The sequence below is a fragment of the Clarias gariepinus genome, chromosome 20 (assembly GCF_024256425.1).
Source record: "Clarias gariepinus isolate MV-2021 ecotype Netherlands chromosome 20, CGAR_prim_01v2, whole genome shotgun sequence".
NCBI lineage: Eukaryota > Metazoa > Chordata > Actinopteri > Siluriformes > Clariidae > Clarias > Clarias gariepinus.
The window spans coordinates 24,702,613-24,723,496 of NC_071119.1; the positions used below are offsets into that span (position 1 = coordinate 24,702,613).

Sequence of the window (20,884 nt, forward strand, 5' to 3'; positions counted from 1 at the left end):
AGCGCTGTGAAGCAGCGGAGAGAGAGATACGAGGCTCGTGTTATAAACAGCTTCCAGGAGATGATGTCATGGCTATGAGGTCATCACTCAGAGCTGGTGTGGGGCGGCGTGTCCAGCTGGACGTCGTATGAGACTAAAATGTGTTTCCTGGACAGCTGGGATTTGTCAAAACCTCGAAGGCTTTAGATTTCCTCCTTCTGTCCAGTGTAAAGTAAGACATGTTGTTTAAAGCAGCAGGACTTTAGCTCATGAGATTTTAGGTAGGATATTTATCAGATGTTGATGATCAGGAGAAATGCATTTTAAATAAAATATCAGTTTGAATGATTGTGCTTCGCTTTTTAAGGACTGGCTTCTTTAAATCAGATCCAGAGGCCTGAGACCACGGCGAAACGTCTTTAAACTATAAGTTCATGTTTCAATTCAAACATTTTAATTCCCTTCCTTTCTAGTTAACAGGCTTATGATGATTAATGATCATTTCATAACAAAAAGGTCATTTTAAATTAAAATAAATAGTAGTTTAAATAGTTCAAACATTATTTACCAAAAAAAAATAAATTTATAATAATTGAAACCCATAAAAGGACATGGGTGAGGGAAAAAAATTAAGTTGAAGCAAAAACATTTTTTTGAAAATAATAATAATAATAATAATAATAATAATAATAATAATAATAATAATAATAAATAAACTGGAGAAGGAAAAAATATACGGACATAGAAGGAAAAAAGGATGATCAAGACCCCGTGACTCACATTCAGCGGCACGTATTTGCGTTGCCCATTTGCTGTTTCTTCCTTAATTTTTAAAGGTTGGCAGCCTGAAGGGTTAATTTAACTTTTACATGTCACATTTTTTTTTCTCTGTAAATTTTTCTTTTTTTTTTTTTTTCTTTCACCAATGTCCCTTTGGCTCCGTAAAAAGCTGTATAGTAAAATTAAATATGAATAAATAAAAGCTTAAAGTAAACTGTTTTATTCGTAAGTAAACAATTATAAATAATAATTATATTTTAATTATTATTTATTTATTTATTTATTTTTAATACCAAAACAGCAAAACATGTTTGGTTAAACGTGTGTTTATGTATATGATGGTGTGTGTGTGTGTGTTTGTGTGTGTGTGTTTACTTAGCTACATGGGAAACAAACCCACAGCTACTTTTGTTAGTAGCTGTTGGTGATAAATGAGCAAAAAAAGATAAAAGAATGATGAGATGAAGCACAGGGTGTCATGAAAGGTGCGTCATGAAAAAACATCCACTTCCTGTTTAGTTCATCAGAACTCACTTATCTATGATTGTTAATACAAGGCATGCGATGCAAAATAATATTCAATATACAAACATTCATAAATATTTAATGTTATTTAAACCCTCGTCTCTGCAACAGGTTTGTTTATAAGATATTTCTGTCTCCATCATCTGCTGTATTTGTGTTTGTTTGCTTGTTTGTTTTTGTTTTTTGTTTTTTTTGTTTTGTTTGTCATAGCACTGTTGAGTTCTGGCTTTTGATTAATCTAGTCAAGGTGTTGATTCATTTTCTATAAAAGCTGCTTTGAGAGTACTGCAGCTTTATTTAATGTGCTCGCTCTAATGTGTCATTGTTTCCATAGTAACAGCTTGCTTGGCAGCGGCTCCACATAAACACGTGTAATTATTTATAGAGGTTTATTTAATTTATTTAGGACCGTGTGGGAAAATCCTCAGGACGATGTTTCAGAACAAATCTGCCAAATAAACAAAGCATATGGAAAAAAAATCTTAGAGAGGAAATATTTCCATAAAACAGAAACATGAACATTTCAGGATTTTGTGGACTAAATCATATCAAACTCACACCTCACTTTTCCTTCGAATACTCCGGTTTCCTCCCATAGTCCAAAAACTTGCAGATTAGGCTAATTAATATTCCCAACCATTATGATTGTATGAACGAGTGTGTGTATGTGTGTGTGTGTGCGCTGTGATGGATTAGCACCCTGTCCAGGGTGTACCCCGTCCCGTGCCCTAATTCTCCTGGGATGGGCTCCAGGCCCCCTGCAACCCAGAATACAGGATTAAGCGGTATAGCCGCTGAGTGTGTGAGTGAGTGAGAGTTTGTGAATGTACTTATTTCTATTGCTGTTGTGTTTTCTGTCTTTCCAATCTAGGAGGCGCTATAATTGGAAATGAGCTGTTTTTATGCATGCTTTACTTTTTGTTAAATCCAATTTGCACAAAAAGCGCATTAGTGTATAGCATTGTTAGTACAAAGTCAGCCAAAAAAAAACTTATACTCACTTCAGGAAATAGAAATCGATAGCAATACATGTGGTATTAAAATATTTATGCAAGTTTTCCTTTTCCTCAAGTGTAGACACATTTTTTTTTGGCTGACTCTGTATATTTACTGAGTTTGTAAATTTACCTAATTCTTTCTTTCTTTCTTTCTTTCTTTCTTTCTATTTTATGAACATTACATTTTTTTGTACATTTACAAACTTCCACAAAATGTCCATTAGTTTTATAGCAATGTTAGTAAAATATATTGTGTATCTTTTTTTATTTAAGGCTGGGAATGGGAATGAAGCCCGTTAAAACCACGCCATGCATCAAACTAGGGGGCGCTGTAATTGGAAATGAGTTGTTTTACGCACATTTCACTGTTTTTTTTTTTTTTTTTAATCCAATGTGCATTAGTGTATAGCACTGTTAGTAATTGCGTTAATAATAAACATTAATTATATATATTTATTGCTATTATGTTTTCTATTTAATTATTTACTTGTTTGTTTATTTATTTTAAATAAATTCAAAATATAAATTTATTTAAATAAATTCAATAAATAAATATCTAAATCCCAACATTTATCCGTTTCTCAGCTCACACACACACACACACACACACACACTGCTCCAAACAACACCCCCCCCCCCCTCCACCTCTCCCCTGCCCTCCCCTCCCTCCTTTTTCTCTCTCACTATTTGGCAGGAGCGATGTCTCTCCCGGCTCACACGATACGCAACGGCGCATGCGCGCTAGTCCCCTCAACCAGCCCCCACCGCCCCTCCCCTCCCCGGCACGGCCTTTACAGCGCTGGTTCGGATTCCCGATCGTGGGCGCGCGCGCACCGTGCACCCGCTCTAGGGCACCTGCTTCTTCGCTCTGTGTGTGTGTGTGTGTGTGTGTGTGTGTTATTTCTCTCCCTCTCCCTTCCCGGAGAAGAGGGTGTCATTATTTGGCAGGGAGCGGCACCAGAGAGAGAGAGAGAGAGAGAGAGGCACGAGCGCAGTGTTTCCTGCTCGAGAGCGGCGCGTGGATCCATATCGGGGGGTTTATTATAGCGGAAGCGCGCGGGAGGAACAGGACTATAATATACTATTATATCATATTATATTATTTTACTCTCTGGAGGAAGTGTTGCTGTTTTTTCCCCCCATCGGGAGGCGTGTTTATTTTATATTCCTATTTATTTATTTGCATCTATTTCTAAGGGAATAACCGTTTGATCTCATCTAAGAAAAGGTAACGGATCCTCCTGGAGCTAGGCGTGGATCTCTCTCTATCTCTCTCTATATATCACTCTATCTTTCTATCTATCTTTGCAGTGGAAGCATTATTATTTTCATTATTATAATAATGATGCGCAAAATGGATAAAGGTTTTGGTGATGCTCCATCCATCCATCCCTTCCTCTCCATCTCTCACTCCCTCTATCTCTCTCTAAGTTAGCCTGATAGCATGCATGCTAACCCTAAGCCAAACATGCATCCCAATCATCTAAGCAAGAAGAAGGAGAAACTATAATAATATTACTAATAATAATACTAATAATAATTAAAAATCAATTAGAACAGGAGATGCGGTGTGTGCGTGTTGCGGTATTAATGCGTGTCCGCCAGCTCCATCCTGTGCGCCTTTGTCTCCACATCATTGTGCTGATCCTGGAGCTGATGATGCTGCTGCTGCTAGAGCTGGTGCTGCATGTATCACTGTATCACTCTGTATCACTCTGTTTCCTGTCCACGGCTACTTCTTTATTATTATTTTTTTTCTAAGAAGTTTCCTCCAAGCATGCACCAGGATAAGTTAAAGAAATAGTTAAGAAGATTAAAGCTTTAATGGATCCAGTGAGATTATTATTTAAGGTTGAAGCCTGAACGTGCAGCAGAACTCCATGTCTAACTTATTAATGAATGGTATCGGTGCTAAAAAAGTGTCTCATCTAGGTGGAAAAAGTGAATTTATATACTGCATATATATATGATAGGATCATATAACATCATTTTTCATAATAGTTTGTTTTTGTTTGTTTTTCGTAAATATGCATACACATTTATATTTTTATCAGATAAAAAGAAACACGTGCTAAATACAATCTCATGCCCTTTGATGTCCGTAGTGTCTGTTACTTTTTTTTAAATTCAAATCTTTCAACGATTTTAACTGTCATTTAGATGAAATTTAGATTTTACATGAAAAGACATAAACTTGAGGAAGTGTGTTATTCTAAAAATGCAAAATTGTTAAGATATTGCAACATGGTTACGGACACTACAGATTTTTTTTTTTTGCTTTTTTAAGCTTTTAGCAAAAAAACATCCTTTATACAAAGACTGGAAATCTAATGGTATATGTGTTAACGATAAGTATTAGGCAGATTACAAAAAGCTATTTTAACTGAATGAACTATAGCTTTCTATGTTTTACGGTCACATGACATACAGTACAGTAAGGTGTGTATCTAATTTGAAGCATTTAAACAATACCACAGGGAAAAAATCCTTACCTTTGCATGGGATGCTTTCATTTAAGCAACAATGTTTACAGGTCATATGCTTCTAGAAGCTTAGACCAATTTTAGTATCAATACTTATAAATAAATATGAATCATTTGCATTTTAAATGATTATTGTTTGAAGCAAGTGCATTTTTGGTGCACATATAAAATCATCTCTCCAAAACAACTAAAGTTAGCAACTTGAAATTTTTAGGTAAGGCGAGATCGGTCACTTCCATGTTGCATAAACTTCAGAAGTAGCTTCTTTCGCCACACACTAAATCAGCACCAATACTGTTTTGGCTGTATCACATACTTGTCCTTCTTTGGTGGTCAGACAAACACACTCCCTGTTCAGTAATCGGAGAGTGAATCAGAGATGAGAAATGGAAAAAGTAGATCAGATAAAGATGAAGTTTTGTCTTAAAACCACTCCAGCGTGTTAAAATTCACTTATACCACTTCAGCGCTGGTAATTCTAGCCAACGTGAGAATATGAACTAATCCCAGTAAAAATATTCACTTTAGCTCAACATTTTGATTTAATTTATAATGCAGGTTAAACTTGAGGCAGAGGTCTAAGTACTGCAAAAGTCTCATTAAACTCTGTCCGGGCAGTTTAGCATGATAAAATTATGTTTAAATAGATATTTTTATAGTGATTATGTAGGCAGGTTAATCCATGCCAGGGGGCATTTAAGCACATACCACCGGGCTCTCAGTTTGGGTATTTTATTCGATCTAACGAGCCATGTTTTATCGCATAGTGAAGCGTCACATTACTGCTTGAGACAATATGAGAACATATGAGACAGTCTGGTTTTAAACCTGATCTGTCCATTCATCTTTAAAGGTTTGGTTTTTATAGTGTACTTGCCTTTTTGTTGGAGTAAGTCGTGCTGTGTTGTTTTATTCGTTTCTGTTTCGATTTCGTGAGGATTGTGTGCGGCTTGTACGTGCATTACAGTCATTTAGGAGTCTTCCACATACTTTCTATATACACGGTTAATTATCATGTTGATTGGCTCTGTTGAGTGACGCATACCGTCACGCCCACCTCGAAAAAGCGCTAGATGCTGTAATGTGATCTGGTACATAACTGCTGATAACTTCTATCTTAACTTCTAAGATCTAAGGACTGCAAAAGTTTCCTTACATTCTGTCCAGACAGTTTTGTGTCATGCTGCGAGAAAATCTGGACAGTCAGACAGAAATGTCTCTAAGAATGGTTTCAGGTCCTCTAATGTATGAAATGTAAATCACTGAAAGAGCGAGTTCTGACCCGATGTACAGACAAAACCTTTCTTTTATTTATATAGATGTTGAGCTCATCTGGAGAACAACCAGCAGCAAAGTATTTAACGGTGCATCCTGTCTGTAAGGCAGGGCTGAAATACTGCATGTGTGTGTGTGTGTGTGTGAGAGAGAGAGAAAGAGGGAGTTCAATTGCTTTGTGCAGATGAAAAAAAATATATATATATATTATACATTATATAAAATATATCAAGTCAGGCTATTGGACGTCTCCTCCCCTCTCCAGCCGCGGTGTCCCGTTCCAGCAGCTCTTCTCCCCCTCCTTTCTCCGCATCGTAACCGGAGCTCGGAGGAGGAATCCGGACGATGTGACGCGCCGCAGACCAGATTTAGCAGCTGAACTTTTGCTTTTTTTTCACTTAGTCATGTTAGACAGCAGCAGATAATAAACAAAGTAGAAGAACCGAGAGATTTCGTTCCTCTTTACTTACCTGTGTGGAGCTAATAAGAAAAAACAACTGGGCTAATTGAATTTCCTTGAATAAAAATTCTACTGTTGATTCTAATTTGCGTTTCAATCTGGAGACTTGGACTGATTGGTCGCTCAGACGAGCTGATTTCAGATTTTAAACTAATAAACTCTTTAAAGTCTTGTTCATGCTTGTTCGTATTATGGTAAAGCGCTCATCCTTAGAGATATAATATTCATTCTACAGTAACAGCTCATCCATATGGAGACGATTCCGTTGTTTGGTAGATGATCTACATAAAAAAAAAAAAGTATTTTTTTCTGTAAGCTGATATTTATTAGGGCCGAAAAAACAGATTATTATTATTATTTTAGCTTTTACATGCTGTTATATTTCTAAGAAAAAGCATGCAGAATAATTTGCTCCCGCCAAATTGGAAATAGTCTAAAGCCACTTGCAGGATTATAAAGGAACTGCAACATTTTAACATTTTATACAGCGGAACCTCGGCATAAACATCTTATTGGTTTTGGACGTGAGAAATAATGTAAATTATTAGAGATTAGCAAAACGATCTATCCTTTCTCTCATTTACGGCGTTCTAATACTAATGTACGCTCAATATCACAATTCTCACAATGCTCGCTCGGTTCCAGCTAATCAGACGCTAGAAGACGGACAGTACCAGCCCATCCAAAACTGCAGGGCGGTACATTCTGACCCCTTATGTGAAAAAGTATTTGCCCCACTTGCTAAATCTGTAAATAAATTTAATTTAATTTTATTCATCTATATTTTTTGAAAGCTGAGTAAAATTTTACTCCCTGCACCCAGGCCTGATTGCGTCCTCATAGACCAGCTGTTTTTCTGCAGATGTTACAGGATTGCGTCCTCATAGGCCAGCTGTTTTTCTGCAGATGTTACAGACCATGTCCTCATAGGCCAGCTGTTTTTCTGTAGAAGTTACAAAATTGTGTCCTCAGGCCAGCTGTTTTTGGGCAGGTGTTACAGTACTTTATGTCCTCATAGGCCAGCTGTTTTTCTGCAGCTGTTACAGGACAGCGTCCTCAGGCCAGCTGTTTTTGGGAGGATGTTACAGAATTGCATCCTCATAGACAAGCTGTTTTTCTGCAGATGTTACAGGATTGCGTCTTTATAGGCCAGCTGTTTTTCTGCAGATGTTACAGACCATGTCCTCATAGGCCAGCTGTTTTTGGGCAGATGTTATAGACCATATCCTCATAGGCCAGCTGTTTTTCTGCGGATGTTACAGGATTGCGTCTTCATAGGCCAGCTGTTTTTCTGCAGATGTTACAGTACTTTGCGTCCTCATAGGCCAGCTGTTTTTCTGCAGCTGTTACATGACAGCGTCCTCAGGCCAGCTGTTTTTGGGAGGATGTTACAGGATTGCGTCCTCATAGGCCAGCTGTTTTTCTGCAGCTGTTACAGGACAGTGTCCTCAGGCCAGCTGTTTTTGGGAGGATGTTACAGGATTACGTCTTTATAGGCCAGCTGTTTTTGGGAGGATGTTACAGAATTGCGTCCTCATAGACCAGCTGTTTTTCTGCAAATGTTACAGGATTGCGTCTTCATAGGCCAGCTGTTTTTCTGCAGATGTTACAGACCATGTCCTTATAGGCCAGTTGTTTTTCTGCAGATGTTACAAACCATGTCCTCATAGGCCAGCTGTTTTTCTGTAAATGTTACAAGATTGTGTCCTCAGGCCAGCTGTTTTTGGGCGGGTGTTACAGTACTTTGCGTCCTCATAGGCCAGCTGTTTTTCTGCAGCTGTTACAGGACAGCGTCCTCAGGCCAGCTGTTTTTGGGAGGATGTTACAGGATTGCGTCCTCATAGGCCAGCTGTTTTTCTGCAGCTGTTACAGGACAGCGTCCTCAGGCCAGCTGTTTTTGGGAGGATGTTACAGGATTGCGTCCTCATAGGCCAGCTGTTTTTCTGCAGCTGTTACAGGACCGTGTCTTCAGGCCAGCTGTTTTTGGGAAGTTACAGGATTGCGTCCTCATAGACCAGCTGTTTTTCTGTAGATGTTACAAGACAGCGTTCTCATGGGCCAGCTGTTTTTAGGCAGATGTTACGGGATCGCGTCCTCATAGGAGAGCCATTTTTGAGCGATGTTACAGGACAGCACATTCTCGCGGCCTCATGTGCCAGCTGGTTTTGGAGGACAGCGTCCTCCAAGCTATTTCCACATGTTTGTGCCATTAAAGGACTTTCAGGGAGTTTCAGACCAATTCTGGCTCAGGTGCACTGAGAAAACTTTCTTTCCACCTTGATGGTGTCCAAGCACTAGTGAAACACTGGGATAATAGCATTAGTGTAGCAGGGGATTATATAGAGACATAAAGGGAGTTTTTACTCTCAGAACTGTCTCGCTTCGACTCGAACGCCTGTCGTAGATTATTAATCGATCACTGATTCGTTTCACAAAACTCAACCCTGTTACTCTCCTGCAGAAAAATCTAGCAAATAGTCGTTCAGGAGAAATGAGACAGTCAGTGAGTTGACGAATATTTTCTTTAATTTAAATAGAAAAACTTTTTTATTATTATTTTGAAAAAGTTCAAAGGGCTGAATGGCGCTGCAAACTGATGCATCTCGTCCACCCACTCGCCATATGTTTCCCAGCACCAATAATCTGTTTTTGTGCCAGCTGGCCCTGCTGCAGTGTGTTAACAAGTGACTTTCTTCCCTCTGGAAGCGTGTGTGTGTGTGTGTGTGTGTGTGTGTGTGTGTGCGCATGTGCTGGTCGTTGTTTAGTCAGGGCGTCTTTGGTCGTCATGGTGTCTCCAGGTCAGAGCTCAGAACTCTAACACACACAGCCTGGGAGAACTGCAGTGTACAGAGCTCTGAGCAGTGTAGGGAGGAATAGGGCTCTGAGTGTGTGTGTGTGTGTGTGTGTGTGTGTGTTGAGCTACTATAGAACACTAATCAACAGTGCAGTTTCTCCACACACACACACACACAGACAGAGTTTTATTTCTCTGCTAGCACCGCAGCCACCTGCTGAGAGTAACTTCTTATTTATTAGGGAATAACATCAGCGTTTTTATACGTGTACACTTCTATGTGTCACTGTGGTCGCGTCCCCTCAGGGGGAAAGAAGGAAATCTGTCTCTCGTCTTGTATGTGTCTGTGTCTATCTGTGTATATGATTTGTATGTCTCTCTTTGTATGTCTGTTTGTCTCTCTGTATGTATGTATGATTTTCTCTCTCTTTGTCTGTCTGTTTGTCTGTTTATGTTTTTCTCTCTTTGGATGTCTGTCTGTGTCTCTCTGTTTGTCTGTTTGACTTTGTTTGTCTGTCTGCCTGTCTGTCTGTGTGCATCCATCTGTATGTCTGTGTGTCTCTTTGTCTGTCTACCTGACTATTTGTCTCTCTCTGTGTCTAGCTGAATCTCTCTGTATGTCTCTCTGTCTGTCTGTCTCCCTGTCTGTCTGTGTCTCTGCCTTTCTGTCTGTCATTGTTTGTCTGTCTGTCTCTCTATCTATTTGTCTGTCCGTGTCTCCTTATTTGTCTGTCTGTCTCTCTGTCTGTCTGCCTCAAATTGTTTGTCTGTCTGTCTCTCTCTGTCTGTCTGTCTGTCTTTTTCTCTTTCTGTCTGTCTTTGTCTCAATGTTTGTCTGTCTGTCTTACTGCCTTTCTGTGTCTCTCTGTATGTTTGTCTGTCTTGCTTTCTTTGTCTATTTGTCTCTCCGTTTTGTGAGTGTGTCTCTCGGTTTGTTTGCCTGCCTGCCTGCCTGTCTGTCTGTGTACAGTATGTTTGTTTATTTATCAATGATAATCAGCTGGGCTGTAATTTATCCTGCCCCTTTTCTTTCTTTCTTTCTTTCTTTCTTTCTATTTATCAAATTATTGAACAATTTCCTTTATTTTTCTTTCTTTCATTTTTACTCAGTTTTCAGACTTTTACCTCCTATTGTCCTACCTCAAAATTTTCACTTATAGTCAGCTTGAGTGACTTTACAGTATATATCTTGTTTTTTTTTGTTCACTATGGTCTGTGTGTCTGTCTGTAATTTCGGAGCTACGAACTGCAGACGCGCAGCTCTGACACGTCAGGCTTGTGCAGTAAAGTGGAAGATGGACTGAAAGCCACCGAGTGTGTTGAGACGTGAAGTGACGTGAGGTCAGACACGCGTGATGTGAATCTCACTGGATCCCCTTAAAGCACGAGGAGCGGAATACTGATCAAATCCCCAAACAAACCCGGACAGACACCAGGACGGGAACGGGGGAACGGGGGAACAGAAATGTGCTAGGAAAAGCAGAGTGGAACGTCTACACGTCCCATAGGAAGCACTCTGAAATAGTTCAGCTGGACAGGGAGACGGAGACGGATGGGCAGATAGACAGATGGGCAGATGGACAGATAGACAGATGGGCAGATAGACAGATAGACAGATGGGCAGATAGACAGATAGACAGATGGGCAGATAGACAGATAGACAGATGGGCAGATAGACAGATAGACAGATGGGCAGATAGACAGATGGGCAGATAGACAGATAGACAGATGGGCAGATAGACAGCAGCTGAAGGGAACAATGATGGAGAGAGCAGCGTGGAGAGAAAGCTGGAGAGAGACAAAGGGGGTGGGTGAGGGGAGAGCTCACAGCCCATCAGCTCACTCCCTCAGAGTGTGATCCATGGACACGGGACGAGGGATGGGGGACGGGAGATAAAAGAGAGATGACAAAAACACACCAGACAGACTCTGAAAAGAGAGAGAAAGATCAGGAGAGCAGCTTGGTCCTGACGCCACACTAACTGAGATCACTGATCATGAGGAAAACCTTTACACTTTACTGCGATCGGTTTCCCCGAGTGTCCCAGAACGGCAGAAAGCAGCAGCCTGAGAGTGAGGGCGTAACCCCTGACCCCTGACCCCGCCCCCACCCGACCTGTGCGTCAATCCCGCCACTTTCATCCGTTTAAACAACTCCCAGCGAACAGCGTGGTGTGTAACAGCACTGCGCTCTGATCCCAGCTGGAGCTCCACAGCACTGCTGGTGTTGGAGAGAGCGTGAGGAGGCCCCGCCCTCACACTTATCACCCCGTCGTCACGGCAACACACCTGATCATAGACTGGAATTTACACTGCAGGTTGAATTGGAAAACAAGCTGTTATGTTTACTAAGCCAGGAATTCGTTATTATCTTTTCATTCTAATTTTTTGTTCTTTAAACATACATTATCTTTTCTTTTATTCCAATTTTCCTTTCATGCTCTTTGTCGATTTGTTTTGATTCATCTTTCTTTCTTCTTTCTGTTCATCTTATACTTATTTCTCTCTTCCTTTCTTTTTTCACATTGTTTTTTGGTCTTTTTCTTTCTTACATTTCTTTCTTTATTGTTAATTTTTATTCTTTTTTCTTAATTGTTAACTTACATTTCTTTCTTTCTTTTTGCTTATTTAATACTTTTTCTGCCTTTTTTTACATAATTTTTCTTTCTTTTTGTTTATCTTACACTGTTTTCTTTCTTTCTTCCTTACTTTTCTTACTTTTTTTTAACATCTTACACTTCTTTCTTTTATAATGGATAATGTGGATGTTGTAGGTATAGTTAAGGTTTCAAGTTAGGACTTAATTGTATAATTAATACTGTATCTTTAAAAAATCTTTCTTTCTTTCTTTCTTTCTTTCTTTCTTTCTTTCTTTTCTTCCTCATAACTGATCATGTGTATATTGCAGGCTTAGGAGTTGCCGTAGGTACAGTATAGTTTAGATTTAGTACCATATCCCATATAAAATTTTTTCCTTCCTTTGTTTTTTGTTCTTCTTGTTTCTTATACTTCTTTCTTTCTTTCTTTCTTTCTTTCTTTCTTGATATTTGTTCATGTGGATGTTGGGGCATTAGGAATCCAAATGCATACATAAAATTTCTTACTTTCTTTCTTTCTGTTTCTTTCTTTCTTTTTTATTAGTTGAGCTGATTATACTCTTTGGTTACTTGAGTTACTTGATAATATGATAGTGTTTTTTTTTATTTATGATGATTTTCGATTAATCAATCTCTCGCTCGAGGTCATGCTGTTGTACTGAATATCAGCATGGCTGTGATGCATGAGAGCACAACCTGAGTATGTAAGATATCACCGCGCGCGGCCGTGCTGATATTCAATACAACAGCATGACCTCGAGTGTAATTTGCTTTTATACAACAGTTCCACAAACACCATCTTTTATTAACAGATTATTTGTTTGTTACTGTAACTAGTTATTTTGCTCCGCCCACACATATCCCTCCGTGCCTGGAGTACCTATCTAACCGCGACTTTCAGAGCTGGCACCTTCGAGTTAGTGTAATTAACAGGGTGAAAGTAGTTTTAAACTCTTACCGGTACTGTGTATCCAAAAGTTGATGAGAAGAAACCATAAGGTGATGGACAGTCCTGAGAAACTTACGAGATGTACTTTATATTTCCACTTATTCCATTTTAGATTATCAGCTCCGTTAGCTTACAGGTTCTGGGGTCAAATCCCAAATAGTGTTAAATGGAAAGCTAGTGCACTATGTAGGGTGTACAAGCCCTTGTTCCACACTCCACGTAGTGCCCTTGATCAGGGCTTAGAGTTATGCTCTATATCACCGCTTATGGAACGCCTCTCGTCCTCTCGTTTTTATTCCCATCTCCATGACTAAATCCTGGGTTATGATCTCCCGTTATATTGATGGCGGTAATTTCAGGGGAGAATGGGTTCTCGACCCAGCCATAACCCCAGAGCCGAGGAGAAGCAAGGCAGCTTTTGGAGGAGCTTCATTCATCACACAAAACCACACACTTAGCCTGGAGATTTATTCTGCGCCGTGGACTCTGATGAAGACAGAGGGAGACGGTTAGGACGTTTAGGGACAGGAGGAGAAGGAACAGAAAGAAGAGGATGTGTTCCAGTCGATGTAGACGAGTGAAAAAGTGAGAACTCTGGGAACTCACGGAGCTTATGAGCTTTATTAATGAATAATTAGAGCCGAATGTGGAGTAATCAGCTCAGGAGGATCTCACTACAAGCGTAGTCTTCTGTATAACACCAAGACGTCTGTCTGTATGTCTGTATGTCTGTCCATCTCAAGATCTCCTTTGTTTTATTTGTTCAGAATTTTTTGCTCGTGCTTTTGTTTGTTTCTTTCATGCTTTATTTATTCAATTTCCATTTTTCTTTCTTTCTTTCTTTCTTTCTCTCAAAATTTATTTCTTTCTTTATCTTAATTCCTTTTTCTTTCTTTCTTTATCTTAATTCCTTTCTTTATCTTACAATTTCTTTCTTACTTACTGTCTTACTTTCTTTCTTTATCTCAAAATTTCTTTCTTTCTTTATCTTAAAATTTTTCTTTATCTTATGTTTTTCTTCCTTTTTGTGTCAATCCTTTCTCTCTTTCTTTCTTTCTTTCTTTCTTTCTGCATTAAATCTTTCTTTAAATCTTTTTTTTGTTTATTTCCTTAATTTTTTCTTTCATTCTATTTAAAATTTTTCTTTCTGTTTATTTTCTTTTTCCCTCTTGTGTCTTTCCTTTCATCTCTTATTACTCATCTTTAAAAAAAAAACAGACTTCTTGCTTTGTTCTATGCGTGGCTTAAACTTGCTCCTTATTTGAAAGACGTGATGAGGGAAGAAAGGAAGAAGAACAGAAAGGGAGAAAGCTTTTTTTCTTTCTATATAGTAATTACTCATTATATAAGTACTTGTACTCAGGGTGTGCTGTGTGTGTGTGTGTGTGTGTGTGTGTGTGTGTGTGTGTGTGTGTGTGTTCTCTGGAGGCTGTGCGATATTTTACACTCGGCCGCCTGACTTCATCACTGTATTGTCTGGAGCTGTCGCTGATTGTGTTGGAATTTTACAAAGGGCTGCTAGTGGGCTGGATGGAATGTTCATCTGTCATGGTGCTCCGTGTGTGTGTGTGTGTGTGTGTGTGTGTGTTCAGTGTGAAGACTCGGGGTGAACAATAAGAACTAAAAGAGACACAAACAAGTTTATTGGCTTGTACTGTTCCTCTGCTCTATTTATTTTCCTATTGATCACTGTACACACACACACACACACACACACACACACACACACACACAGGTTTAAGATGCCCTGATATCTTGATACTTTTTACCTTTTTTAAGAGCTGCCCTGCACTGAATCAGAACTGGATTATGATAAGGTCATTAATATGCGAGGCGTGATGTGATGATTGGTGGAGAATAGACACAGGGGGCGTGGCCACATGCAGTGAAATATCGGAGTGCACTAGTGATGGATTCCTCGATTGACCTGCCGTGGAAGCTGTAGTGCTGAATTAAACATTTATTCACAGGCAAAACTTTTATTTACAGGCGACTAAAAGAGTGAAAGAAAATCTGTACAAAAAAAAAAAAAAAACACACAAACAAACAAGACAAAAAACAAAAACAAATTAAAATGAAATCTGCTGCATCTAGGGTCCCTAAAACGATAGATCACATAATATAGGATGTGTCTGGAAATTTTACTTTAGCGTATTGTATCATCATGATCCAGTCGGTTTTTAAATCAGAATTGATTTACACTTTTTATTTATTCATTATTTTTTTTCGATAAACGTACAAATGTTAAATAGAAAATATACCACAACTTTTGCTAAGAATACAACGTATCCATCTGCAGTAAAGCACTTCTAAAATACTTTAACAGTGTGATTTACAGCTTTATTTGGAAGAAATGGCTAAAAAGAGCATTTCTTACATGTATGAGGACTTTCAGGGCGTCATGTATTTAACTCCATCCATCCATCCATCCATCCATCCACCATGAATGGATGGTGGATGGATGGATGGTGGATGGATGGATGGATGGATGGATAGATGGTGGATGGATATATATATAATTATATATTATATATATATATATATTCGAATCGGCACTGAGGTTAGCGATAATATCGTATCGTGGTAATCCCCGGTGATTCCCATCCCTCTTATTGACAGTCCTGTTTCTTAAGATCAGATAAATGTGATGTGAAAGCATATTTCATATGATCATATTGAGGTTATACAGTATCATCACATCTCTCCTTCATCATCTACTCTCCTGAACTTCTTCCACACAATCTTTATCTTACCCCTTTTTTTCTTCCCATTACTCCCTGCAGTAACCATGACGAGCGCTACGTCCCCCATCCTACTCAAATGGGACCCTAAGAGCCTGGAGATCCGCACCCTGACCGTGGAGAGGCTGCTGGAGCCGCTGGTTACGCAGGTAGGATCGTATGTTTCTAATGCTGGCTTATAGTGCTGAGAACAGCAACAAGCCCTAATGAGTAATGATGCTGTTTGCACCATGGGGACGCTGGGCGTTTTTGTGCTTAAACCTGGAAAATGAGGGTCTGACTTCTAGACTTAGGATGATTCTGCTACTCTGGAGCTTTAAGATCGACTCAAATCGATCGTGCTGTGCTTCATAACTTACAGTACTTCTATCCCTGGTGCGTCTTAGGCTTCCCTTATCCATGTTTGTCGTGAATATTTTTACTTAACAGGGGTTTAAATTCAATTTAAAGGATATTTTAAATTTTGTAAACTTCGCAGTACAAGTACTTTTCAGCCTTCTTTAAAATGTTGTAATGTTAGCAAAGCTAAGCTGCAGCTAAAACCTCGATCGGTTCATCAACAATCCAGACCTCAATCATCCTCGACCTCGACAATGCGAAAACAAATGCTAGGTAAATACAGTACTAACGCGAGTGACTAGCCGACTACTGTAGCTTGTGCAATGCCGTATTTTGCATCAAGCAGGATGCTTGGTTTCACAAGTAAGTGTTGAGGCGATGTCCCAATGAAGCTGGATGTTCAGTAAAGTGATGACTTGAACTCTTGGAAGAAGCACATTTAACGATCTGTAGTAACCTCACGGCGACGCACCTGATGTCGTCACTTTGGCGCGATGTCCGTGAGGGGTAATTTAAACATCTGCTCAGAAACCATTCTGATTAAACTGTTTAAAAAATGTGTGTTTATATGCTTTAAGTTTTTAAACAGAATCCGCCAAAAAGTTTAACAGCAAACCTTTGAGGTTAAATTCGGCTTCTCATCTCCTACCATAAACTTTGCCTTCTGCGTTCTGATTTGTTACAAGAGTTCCGTCTCATCTACTGTATGATTGGTCAGGTGCTTTAACATGTACGAAATATAACCCAGTCAGTGCTGTTTGTTCTCACTAAGATTATTGATTGCCAAATTGGGTTCCCCTACATGGTGCAGAAAGAAAACAGCTTACATTTACCTCCTGAACTGAAAGGGTGAGGAGTTCACATGAAACTCACGCAGTTTTATTCCAATCGTTGCTGTTATTCCCATTACAAGTGGAATACTGGTGGCATGGCGGCTTAGTGGTTAGCGCTTTCACCTCGCACCTTCAGGTCCTTGGTTCCATTCCCAACTCGGGGTCTGTGTGCTTAGAGTTTGCATGTTCTCCCCATGCTTGATGGGTTTCCTCCAGGTTTCTTCAGTTTCCTCCCACAGTCCAGAGATCTAAATGTAGATTACGCTCATTGATGTTACCAAATTGCCCGTAGTGTGTGAATGTGCGTGTTGACCAGAGGTCCTACCATGGTTGTACAAAATAGGAATAGATACAGTGGTCACCACTGGCCTCCACATCACTAGAGGTTCCTGGATGGATGGATGGATGGATGGAAACCTAGTGATTGTTTGCATCAATTCATATCAACGAATAGCGGGTGTTAAAATTGCAGACGTCCAAAAATATACCGTTTGCTAGTTTTTAATAACGAGCAGATCGATTATGAATCATGACTTATGTTTAGTATAACAAAACAAGGAAAAAGTTCTTAAAGACAAACAGTGAAAGTTGCTAATTCACACCTCGGATGCCAACAGCTCCTAAACAGAGCCTTTTTCTTTCACACTTTCCCTACGAAGGAAAAAACATACATCCTTGCACGTAACCAAGTTCGCTTGCGCAAAGTTGGCCCACATCGCGTACACTTTTGCTAAATCACACGCTTGTTATTTGGGCTGTTATCGACTTCTCCAAGCCCTTCGCTGCAGTAACTGTTGTGTTTGCTCTAGTTTCGCTTTAAACTTGTCAGGTTTTCAGTGTAACGAGCGTCTGCAGGAACGGACCGCTTCAAACCACGTAGCTGCAGAAAGTAAACAAAGCGAGGGCTCGGCCATCTTCCAGGTTCGACTAACCGACTCTGTTCGGAAAGAATTGATTTTCATGGCTTTGGGTCTAAAGTAATGAGGCTGACTTTGTTCAAGGAGCTCTAAACGAGGTGTTTTTCTCTCTCTCTCTCTCTCTTTCTCTCTCTCTCTCTCTCTCTTCTCCCTTCACTCTAATGCTTCAGGCAATTATTGCTCCATAAATGGCTTCTCCGAAAATCGTCAGTGGTTTTAGTGGTCACATTATTGACCAGTGTTTTGGTTAGTGTGAGAGGAAATGGATTCTGGATTGGATGTGGTTAGGAGTTTGAATCAATCAATCAATCAATCAATCAATCAATCAATTGATCCATCAAAACTAATCGCTTTAGATAAATTTGTTTTCTGATTGATTACAGTGTTGATCATTCATTCAAGATGAGGAAAAATCAATGCAGTGACATATCGCAGTTCTTTTGTGGAGAGATTCACGTATAGACACACATTTCAAATTTGTTTCTTTGTTTTTTTTTCTTTTTAATTTATAAATGTTTGCATTGGTAGTGCTGCAGGTTTTCTATAAACCTACAGGTGGTGCACTCTAAACTATTCGCACAGCACACTATTCGCTCTTACTACAAAGTAGCAAAACAATTTGTGGTAGGAGCAAATTATTTGTTAATCTGTAAAAAAAAAATACATCCAATCATCAAATTTATAAAATCACGATTCCTATAGAACCGCAATACAAATCAGACACACAGGTATCATGATAATATCATATCGGGAGCACCCTGGCGATTCCCTTCTCTGTTGATTTTTCCTGCTAACAATCCAATACGTTTTTGTTTCCGTAGTAACCGCTCGTTCACGGCAACTTTAAAACAGATTTTAATGAAGTTCAAAAAGAGATAATGAGGTTTGTTCAGCGTTTATGGAAGGAGTCTCCAGTGTCAGCAAATTCCTTGCTTTATTTATTTATTTATTTATAGGGTCTGGGTTCGATTCCTAGCCAGGTTCGATTCCCACTTCTGTGTTCATGGAGTTTGCATGTTCTCCCCGTGCTTGGTGGGTTTATCAAAGATACTCCAGTTTCCTCCCATAATCCGAAGACATACAGATTAGGCTAACAGGCGTTCCCCAGAATTGCCTGTAGTGTGCCCTGCAATGGTTTGGCACGCTGTCCAGGGTGTACCCCTCCTAGTGCCCTAAGTCTCCTGAGACAGGCTCTGCCAGACCCTGCGACCCTGTTTACAGGATAAAGCGGTATAGACGATGAGTGAGTGAGAAAGCTTCATGAGAGAAATAAAGAGAGGCTGGTGTGCGAGCTAGCGTTTATAGCTGCTGTAATGTTAGCGATAATTTGTTTTAATGTTCCTGGCCGTTAAATTGCATTATAATGGTTATAAAAATGTCATGCACTGGGATAAAGAGTATACGAGGACTAAAACACCTGCTGTTAAAGGAAAACAACCCATTTTGTTGTGTTTACGGTAACTCCGCTTTATCGTGATTTATTCGTTATATAAATTCGTTGGCGAGTTTATTCTCGTTTGGATTTTGTCAAACGATCTTTAAAGCCACGTGAAAGATCGTTAATCTAAATGAACAGCATTTACTTCGACCCAATGAAAGAATTCCTACGTCTATTAGTCTGGCTTGTATCCACTCGTACACTCTCAGACAAATGCTGTCTCACAATGAGTTTTCTGTGGAATCTTGAGAAACTCAGTTCTTCTAAAGAACTGTCGTTCTTATGTAAAAACCGTAAGCATGATGTGTACGGTACTCAGTAATCCCGCTGAGTTTATATTCTAGCGCTCATTACATCTTGACAAACAGGCCGGCTCCCCCGACGACAATTTTCTCAAGTGCCCAGGATTTTTTTTTGCTCGCTTTGCATTCTTGGGAAAAATTGGATGGCGGGGGTTAACATCTGTCGGATCTGCCACAATGCCATCTTTCTTCCTAGTCTCCATCGACCCAATCAGCGACACGCTGCTGTAATCAGGGATTGTTTTGCTCAGAGCTCCAAACCAGACCAATAACGCTGTAGCAATCCCCAGGATTTGCTCGAGCTGTGAAATTAAGACATCCTGAGAAACATTTCATTTGTGCAGATGTTTATCCAAACCCTTATATACATCATCTAGAACCACTTTCTTCATACAAGCCACCAGCTTCTCAATGTGCCCCTCACGAACCAGTCAGGAAAAGTTCTTACAGATTTTTTTTCTTTGAATCTTTAAAAGAAGATCAATTGTGCTGAGGTCAGCTTTCTGGCCAGACGGTTTCATTAACAAAACAATCAGGCTGCCTCCTTTTTCTTTATCTTCTTCTTCCTCTTCTTCTCCAGTTATCTCACTTATAGCTTTGTAGTGTGTTTGGGGTTATTGGAAGTCAGACATTAATTACTTATTTAAACAGAAAAAGAAAAAAGTCAGGACATCCCATTTTTTCTCAAGGTTCATAGTCTAGACCTAAGAAATAGCATAGATAGATAAAATGTGGTTTAAAAAAAGTGTCATATTCGACGTTGGAATTGACTACTAAGTTTTTGAACTAATTTGGTGAAATGGTCAGTGTTCTAAAACCATGGGCTCCAGGGAAGAACCCTGGAAGAGTTTGAGGAGGCTAGGAACTTGTGTCTTCCATTTTTAACCAATTAACCGATCTTTTGTTTTGGTTCTCATCATTTCTCCTGATCTTCCTGAACCTCCTCCTCCTTCTCTCGATTTTTCCTCTTTCTGATCTTTCTCCTTCTCCTGGGGAAAAATTGGAAAGGAGGAGAAGGATCAGGAGAAAATGATGGAGGAACAGGACGCAAAGGAATACCGATCTCCTTCCTCTCCTTATGCTACCTAGTTAACCCAGTGTAAGTATGTATCCAATGTTGTAAACATTAAAGCACTTTTTGTAAGTCGCTCTGGATAAGAGCGTCTGCCAAATGCCTAAATGTAAATGTAAATGTACTTCTTTTCCTCCTCCTGATTATCATTTTTATGCTTCATCTTCCTCCTTCTCTTCCTTTTGATCATCTTCTTTGCTTTTCTCCTGTTCCATTACCGTGTACACTACCATGACTAACTGTCCTTTGTTGGTTTGGCTCACTGTTGGATTTTCGCCACTTCTCTTCCTCTGTCTCCTAAACCTTTTCCTGGTCCTCATGAACCTCCTCATGCTCCTCTCTTTTAATCCCTTTCTCGCTGAGTCTCCTCCTCCTTCTCCTCTTTTTGATTGTTTTCCTTCT

General features: G+C 39.6%; 1 protein-coding gene across 1 annotated transcript in view; it reads left to right on the forward strand.

Annotated features, from left to right (window-relative positions):
* Positions 1-3,278: 3,278 nt before the first annotated feature.
* Positions 3,279-20,884, forward strand: part of ctnna2 (catenin (cadherin-associated protein), alpha 2) — a 359,773-nt gene continuing 342,167 nt past the window's right edge. The window contains exons 1-2 of the mRNA XM_053479933.1: positions 3,279-3,510; positions 15,624-15,730. Of these exons, the coding sequence (XP_053335908.1) occupies positions 15,629-15,730 (102 nt within the window). The 5' untranslated portion in view covers positions 3,279-3,510; positions 15,624-15,628. The remainder of the gene's footprint in view (positions 3,511-15,623; positions 15,731-20,884) is intronic.